An 8898-nucleotide genomic window follows, 5' to 3' on the forward strand; every position below is an offset into this window, starting at 1 on the left:
ATACTGTTTGGCCCATAACCATTGCAGTTTGGATAGTCCTTGCAACTGCACCATATGCTCTTTGATGCCTTTGCAGCAGGCACTGCTGGCTTCCGGAGGTTATCCCTGTTAATCCTTCACAAAGGACTGGGCTCCTCAAAGAGACTTGCCTCTATACAGTAGCTTCCAACAAGATTAAGGAAGACATTGAAGAGAAGGATAGGACAGGGGACTGGGACTCAGGAGATCAGGTTCTGCCACACGCTTCCTGAGTGACCTTGGGCAAATCAATTGATCTCTGTGTCTCAGTTCCCCATCTGTGAGATGGGGATAATACTTCCTTCCTTCTCTTCCCTTTGTCTGATCCGATGCCCTAATCCCACAAGTTATTTTGCAGAGTCATGCCTCTTTGCACACATGTAGCTCCCCTGCAAGTGCACAGGTCCTCCCAGATGGAGTAATTTGTAGGACTGTGGCCTTAGGCTGTAAACTCTTTGAGACAGAGACTGTATCTCACTCTCTGCTATCCACTGTGCAAGCACCCTGGGGCTCAGATCTCAGTCAAGGGCTCCAGGGGTAATAAGAATTAGTAGTAAACTCAGATCTGTCTGATTGTTGACCCAGGCTCCACAAAGTGGTTGAAGAGTCACCAAACCCTTGAGTTCCACGGAGTTCAGCAAACCCGGATTAAGATGCCCTGCTACTTGTTTTACACGGGGGCTCCTTTTCTACTGTGCTAAAGCAATGTTCATGTCATTGACATGCCCCCTCCCTTCCTCTGGGCCTGGCCACTGCCGTGAAATATTTTCTGCCCATTTTTTTCAATGCACCCTTCACCTCTTTATTCCTGAAACTATAGATAACTGGGTTTAACGTGGGGGTTACAATGCAATATAATGACGAAACCAAGATATCTATGTCCAGAGAGTAGCCTGAGCTGGGCCGATTATAATTGAAGTTGGAGGTGCCGTAGAAGAGGACGACCACAATCAGATGGGAGGTGCAGGTGGAGAAAGCTTTGAATCGGCCCTGGGCCGAACGGATCTTCAGGATGGTGCTGATGATGTGGCCATAGGAGAGTACGGTGAACAGACAAGGACTCAGTCCAATCAAGGCACTAGCCAAATGAAGCACAGCTTCATTGACAGAGGTCTCTGAGCAAGAGAGCTTCAGCAGCAACGGGACATCACAAAAGAAGTGGCTGAGTTGATCGGACTTGCATATGACTACGGCTGATGTGAGGAGAGTGTGCACTAGGGAATTCACCAAGCCACACAGCCATGAAAACCCCACCAGCTGCACACAAAGCCTCTTGCTCATAATGCCTGGGTATCTCAAGGGCTTGCAGATAGCCACATATCGGTCATAAGCCATGACGGCCAACAGGACACACTCAGTGCCAGCGCAGGTAATGAGGAAGAACAGTTGGGCCACGCACCCGGCATATGAAATGGTTTTCCTGCACCGGAAGAAGTTGATCAGCATGACTGGCACCGTGGCAGACGTGTAGCAGATATCTAAGAAGGACAGATTACTAAGAAAAAAATACATGGGTGTGTGAAGGGTTGGATCAGCCCTGGTCAGGGTTAAAATCAGCGTGTTCCCCAGGAGGGTTACAGTGTAGATGACTAAGAACACCAGGAAGAATAAAATCTGAAGGTTGGGGTGGTTTGAAAAGCCCAAGAAAATGAATTCCATTATGTGTGTTTGATTTCCCATTTACACAGTAGCTTTTTAAAAAATCTGTCAAGGAAAAGGATGTGGGAAAATAGTCAGTGTGCAAACAATGAGAATAGTCAATGAATACCACTTTGCCTTTCTAAAGAACCTTCTAGGTAGGGGGCCAGAGCACCTGCTGGTGCAAACTAGCATTTGTTCTGTTAAAAACAATGAAGCTACATAAATTTACATCAGCTGAGGATCTGGCCCCATTGAGCTATTGTTATTTTATTAATACATTAAGTAGAGTGTATAGAATGTATAAGAGACACGATCCCAGTACCCTAGAGCTTACAGTCTAAGCATGGGCAAAATATAACAAATTAAGACAGACAATGGGAGAGCGAGGGGAAGAGAAGTGTGGTTGCCATGGTTAGTAATACATGCTTCTTATTTCCCAGACAAAAGAGAAAACTACAAGAAGGAGTTATAGTTGACAGCCCATATCAGTAAATTTAGGGTAAGGTATATTAGAGAGATGTGAACTTATCCCAAAAGCAGCCATTATAAACCCACAAAATTCAGAATTAAGATTAAACTTAAATCCAAACATGCAAAGGTCTAGAGATGCAGTTAGGGCACCCAAACTACTTTAACTCTGCCCTGTAATGACATCATGCAATAACCATGTGATCAATGTCTTTTAGTGTTTGAAGTCCAATGCTAAATGAACAGTTTTAAAAAGATACATCTAGGTTTTATCCTCCCCTGCCATGGTGACCCTACAGGGGAGAGTTAAGGGTGTTAAGGTGCCCTAACTGTGTTTCCAGACTTGTACATGGTTGGGTTTCTTTAAGTTAAACCTTAACTCAAATTTTTTTAAATTTCCTTTTTTACTCTATAAATAGGCTACTTCCATCCACCACAATGTGTTCCCACTGTTTGTTATTGTTTCAGTCTTCACTTATATAGTTAAGAAATTGTACCTTTATTTCATTTTTGTGTGTATGTCCTTTAAGGGGTATTTTTCATATAATGTGACTTCTGCTAAGTCATATCTACATTTTATTGGTCCCAACCTGTCCTAATAAGATCCATTTGGACATTTCCATGAGAGAGAATTTCAGTTAAAGTTAAACCATGCAAATTAGCTCTATTCTGTAGGATATCCCTACCTACCTTTCTTTCTTCCTTCCTTTTCTGAGAGTTTGTATACACATAAACAACATTCAGGATCTGACATTTCAGTTTGATTCCAAAGTTACTGTAAATAAGAACTGAAGCCTTGTGAGTTTTAGTCAGCAGTAAGTGATACATTATCCAATTCACAACAAAAGCAATCAAGTGGGTAAGATATTTTTAGAGGAATTACTATGGAAATATTACATTAGGCAGCAGTTAGTGTACTATTTTCACCCTCCAATGCTTTCACATAGCCTGACTATAGAAAAAAAGTGGTTCTCAAGTACAGTGAGAAGGGCAATTAAAATAGCTAGCAGAGATTTACACTTCCATAAAGGGAGAATCATCTAATCAGAGGCGGAGTTGGGGATACTTTAGCATTATGGGCCTAATTCTACTTCCATTTAAGTCAATGGCAAAAAAACCCTGCATTGGCTTGAACAGGTGCAGGATGAGTAAGGGAAGGATAGTTTCTCTTATGAGGAAGAGAATGAGAGGTGGAGGATAGGGGGAAGCAGGCAATAGAAGTACAAGAAATCTGAATCTTGCACAAGCCTACTGCTTCAACATTGCAATCCTGCTGCACTTTACAGTTTTAAAGTGGGAGAGCAGGGAATAAATGGCAAATACCTGCTCCTTCGGCTTATAAAAGGAGATTTGGTATGTTTTGTTCTGTGTTATATTACAATACCTGGAAGCAAAAATAGGCCAGGTCTACACTATAAACTTACATGAAAAATCCCCACCCCTGAATGACACAGTTATACCAACCTAACCTAGCTATAGACAGCGCTACATTAACGGCAGGGCTTCTTCTATTGACATAGCTACTGCTTTTCGGGGAGGTGGATTAACTCCGCTGTCCTGTCGGTGCAGTAGCGTTTTCACTGAAGCACCACAGCTGAAGTGTTTTAAGTGTCGACCTGCCCTAGGTTAACCTGTAGCTATAGATGTCTCTTCTGTCAGTGCATGAAGGCCTAACATACATAACTGTCCTCTGAAAGAAGGGTACATTCCAAGGTACTCTTGTTAGGTTAAAGAAACTTGAGAAAAATTTGCTTGCAATTAGGGCTGGTGCAAAGAGCCAGACTGACATCCTTGGAAACAGAACTCCTCAATTCAGTCTCCGATCTGGTATAACAGGAGTCACATTAGCATCCCATTAGCCGTGTGCCTGACCACAGACCTGAAAAGACTTTGTTTTAACTGTTTTGTGTGGGTTTTGCCAGATCTAGGGTTGAGAGATCAGGAAACATTGCAAGCCTGGACTATTTGTCAAGTGCATAACCCATGCTGGGTGCCACCAGGAGTCAACTACCACGCTATCTTGGTGCTTGAAGTGCCAGGGAACGGCCGGTTAGTACCAAGTGTGATGGCATTTGTGCTGTGGACACTTCTCCACACAGAACTAGTCTGAAACTAGGGATTCTTTTTGCACAGGAATGAGATGGGAGTAGCCGACGGTCAGGATTAGTATTCTCTTATTATCCAGGTCAGCATTTGACATCAATTCAGTTTAAACTGGCTTCACATTTACTGACAGAATGTCAGATTCTGCTACCCTTATTCACATGGAGTGACAATTTGCTCCTTGTGTGGTCACACTGATTTCCAATCAGGCTAGTCAAGGATTCTGTTACTAGATATGAGTAAGGGTGGCAGAGCCCAGCTTGTACATTGTTTTGTATAGAGAGACACTAGAAAGAAAAGTAGCATGGAAATACTTACCAGGCTTCACTTACAGATCAAACCACCATTTCTGATGTTTGCCTTGCATTGCCGTTTTCCTGTCCCCCAGATAAGATGTATTCTATGGTAATATAAGCAGCTCTGGCAAAGAACAAGTCCAGGACCAAACAAGAGCACAACCCAAAATACTATCATTTGTACACCATACAGTAAATGAGAGAAATTCTAGCTTTTACCAACATCTAACGCTGCATGACTTACCAGTGAACAAAAGAATCCTTTCTTCTTGAACTCCTATGGTTTCCCTCCGAAAGCAGTATTTAAGCATGTGTCCGGGACCTCTGGGACATATTCTGTTCACAGAAATATCTCAGGGATGTATGCAATGGCTAGACAATTACTAATATTATTTTTCATATTGTGATAAACAGTAAGGAATATATAAAATGAAAAGTTCTGTTCATTTAGAGAAAAAGTACCTACCAGGAAACTTATGGCATGCACAGATTCGCTAAAAGAGAAGCAAAGTATATGATGGCTTATGTCCCTGGATCTATGTCTGAAGAATTGTCTTTGGGCGGAGGTCCATAACTATTCTTCCAGCACACCTGGGTCAGATCTGTGCCCATATACGGGACTCTCCTTAAAGTATTTGGGGCCAGCTTCACAACTTGCGTTTTTGTGTAGTCATCTCCACAAAGGGTGAAGTGGGTGTAAAATACTATTACCCTGGGTTGGTACCATTTTACTCAGGTATAACTGACTCTACAAAGTGCAAGAAAGCTGCGAAGTCAGTCCCCTGCTTTCAGTTTCTCAAGTCATGACAGAAATTTCCCTTTTGGACTGCCACAGGAATTGTCACTCTGGATCAGGCTAGTGGTTCTTCTAGTCCAGTATCCTGGCTCTGACACTGGCCAGCACCAGATGCTTCAGAGGAAGGTGCAAGAAGAAACTCCACAGTGGGAAGAGTTGGGATAAGCTGCCCACCCTCGAATGGAGATATTATTCTAATCCCTCCTAACTGGGAGACCTGAAGCATGAGACTTTGTACAGATTCCAAAACTTTTATCATTGCCTATTGCTCTAGATATTCTTGTTATCCATATACAGATCCAATCCCTCTTTGAACCTGTGGCTGTGAGTTCTGCAATCTAATGACACAGTGAGTGGGGGAAGAAACATCCTTTTGTCAGTTTTGAACTTGCCACCTTTCAGCATCACTGAATTTTCTGTTGTTCCTGGGTTACAGGAGAAAGAGAACAGACCTTCCTGATCTATACTCTCTAGACCATTCATTTTTAATATACTTTTATCAGCATGTCCCCTATGTGGGTCTCCTTTTCAAGATAAACAATCCCAGTCATTTCAGTATCTCCATAGGAATTTTTCAGTGCCCCTAATCATTCTCAACTTCTCCGACCCCCACAAATTCTGCACACTGGTGAAAATTTGAACAAGATCCCATTACTAATATTTAAGCTACAGTGAGGGTAAAGAAAAGACATACTGAATTAAAAAAAATAGTTAAAATGCGTTGTTATTCAAAGCTCAAAAAGCTGAAATTTCAGGTTGGACATATTCAGCATGTTCATCACTAAGGATTAAAGCCCTTTACCCACAAGAGTTATCCACAGATATTCATTTTCAAATTAGTTTCATCCACATCTTAAATCCAGCTTGTCGTATGTTTCTGCAAATTATCACATCCATGGATGTGAAGTGGGGCAGGTGGATTAGTGGGCAGGTGATGCAGTGAAAGGTACATGACAAATAAGTATCATGCAGCTACGAAACTGACATCTCCATGTATGTGATGTAGACAGTGGATGAGTCCCTATCAGCATCCCAATGCAAGAGGCTCACTGGTATCTGGTAGTGAGTTTCAGCTGGCCTGACCAGTTCAGTGAAGCCCAGTTCATTAATGTCATATGTGATATGTGTCATGTAAGGTATCACTGGAAAACTAAAAACACACTGATCATTAATATTCCTGTGTGGGATGTGTATGCTAAACACCCAAGGGACCATACAAATGTGAACAAAATGTGGAACTAAAATGTGTTTATTAGACAAGTCTGGATAGGGGGTAAACAGGTTTCTCCCAGACAAAGGACAAGCCAATGCCTCCAGCCAGGTATCATCAGAGTCAATTGGCAATCATATGCCAAGTGGCCATTCATTTGCATTGGAGAGGATAGGAACAGACCAATTTGCATTACAACAAACACAAGCAGGGAAAGAAACCAGTTTGGAGCTTCCTTCACCACCAGATTCAATGTCTCTTTCCTCACAGCTTGAGTGAACTTTATTTTGGAGGGGGAGCCTTCAGAAGAATCCATTTCAAAGGTTCACTGAACTATAAGAAGGAGGAGCAAAGAACCCCAAGTTATCTTTCACCCAGGAAGATGAGGAGAACCAGCACCCTGTACTTCTGTGGGAGGTCCTGAGTCAAAGACAGTCAGCTGGACAAAGATTGATTGGTGAGAGAAGCCATCTTACACAAAGACTGTGTCTTGCTAGATTAAGTTTTAGACTTTTAGATGCATGCTTTTCACTTATGTTTGTTATAACCATCTCTACTTTTATTTCTTTTACTTGGCATCACTTAACCTATGCCCTTTTGTTAATAATCTTGTTTTATTTTAATCTAAACCAGTCCAGTGCTGTATTTGAATGGAAGTGATTGTTAAGTCCAGTTAAAGTGGCAAGCTGCTGGGTATCCTCTCTTTAGAGGAGCAAAAGAACTTCATTTTTGCTCTGAGTGATCCAGAAGAGGGCTGGACATTTCAGGGCAGATAGTTTTGGGGAAATTTGGGAGTAGGCATGCATTGGGGTCACTTGGCTAGTAGTAACCAAGGTTGGTGGAGACCAGAGTGTGGCTGTGGTGTAACAAGCAGGCTGCTGGAGTCAGAGTTGCTGATCCAGGCTGTTTATCACACAGATACTCAGTGCATGCTTATCTGCTGGCTGGGAGCATCCAGGCCAGGGAGCTACAGCAGCAGCAGCACATTTTAAGGCACATAGGGTTACAGGCATAGGTGCCAACTCTGTGGGTGCTCCGGGGCTGGAGCACCCACAGGGAAAAATGGGCGGGTGCCCTGCATCCACTGACAGCTCCCTGCCCCGCCCCACCACCCCAGTTCACCTCTGCCTCCACCTCCTCTTCTGAGCACGCCCTCCCTGCTTCTCCCCCTAGCTCCCAGCGCTTGCCACCGCAAAACAGCAGTTTCGCGGTGTAACAAGCTGTGGGAGGGAGTGGGGAGGAGCAGGAATGCAGCACACTCAGGGGAGGAAGTGGGGAAGAGGTGGGGCTGGGGCAGGGATTTGGGGAAGGGGTCCAATAGGGACATGGAGGGGGCAGAGTTGGGGCAGGGACTTTGGGGAAGGGGTTTGGATGGGGGTGGGGCAGGGGTGGAGTTGGGGAGGGGCGGGGCACGAGTACCCACCGGCACCATGAGAAGTTGGCCCCTCTGGTTACAGGGCAGACAGTGACATGACCTCTCACTGGTCTGGATTGCAGTCCAAAACCTGACAGTGGAACAATATGAGCAATCGCATTTATCATGCACCTCATCTGCATTCTGCCTACCGAGCTATCTCCATCCTCTCAAGGACCTTCAAACTTTCTGGAACCCAGAGCAGTTTCAAAATTGACAAAGTCAAACCAACAGTATGCCTGAGGAATGTTTTCCACACTCTCCTCAGGGGCAAATTTCCCCTCAAAATTACCCTGGCCTGAGACCCAGGACAGGTACTATTAGTATTGAACCCAGGACAAATTGAAGGTCAGGTATCTGTGACCCATCATGTCTAAAACTGGGAGATTTCTCAGTGGGAAAATCCCAGTACCACTGGGGTCCAAGACTTGCTTCCAGCCCCGGAAGGTCCCAATGTCACAGCTTGATGCTGCGAGTTTTTTTATGTCTAAAAGAAAGACTTTAGATCATTTGAGTTTTTTCTAAATTTTCCTCTCCGTGCTTTGTACAGCTGGACTCCTTGGAACTAAGGCAGCTGGTTTCACAGCCAGAGGATAATAGTCCCAGTGAAGTATTAAAATCTTGAGCATTTAAGAGTTTTTGATCACACTGTACATTAAGGATATATTTCTGAAGCATTAATAAGTGCTTAATAGGTGTTATGATCATGTTACATGGATCATGGTAACTGTTATAGATGGTTATAAGCAGCCAGGTGGACTCTAGACAGGTTGATTATCAAACACTTTTTATGGATGTGTTAATAATAATCTCTAACTCCTACTCCTCATATCATTTATTAACATTTCTATCATGTATAACCCCTTTATAAACTATAGGAGTACCTGTGTCAGTTTTGTATGGCATGTGGGGGTGCAGTAGACGTTTTATCAGCATGCGTACATTATGCTGC

At 43.4% G+C, this 8898-nt stretch overlaps 1 protein-coding gene across 1 annotated transcript; it reads right to left on the reverse strand.

Moving 5' to 3' along the window:
* Window positions 1-732: 732 nt before the first annotated feature.
* Window positions 733-1698, reverse strand: LOC311519533 (olfactory receptor 2G3-like; the record flags this gene model as incomplete). The annotated part of the gene is made up of 1 exon (XM_084626139.1): window positions 733-1698. The coding sequence occupies one exon, from the start codon at window positions 1696-1698 to the stop codon at window positions 733-735; it is 966 nt and encodes a 321-aa protein (XP_084482265.1).
* Between the last annotated feature and the right edge of the window lie 7200 nt (window positions 1699-8898).

The sequence above is a fragment of the Lepidochelys olivacea genome (assembly GCF_965140295.1).
Source record: "Lepidochelys olivacea isolate rLepOli2 genome assembly, chromosome: 1".
NCBI lineage: Eukaryota > Metazoa > Chordata > Testudines > Cheloniidae > Lepidochelys > Lepidochelys olivacea.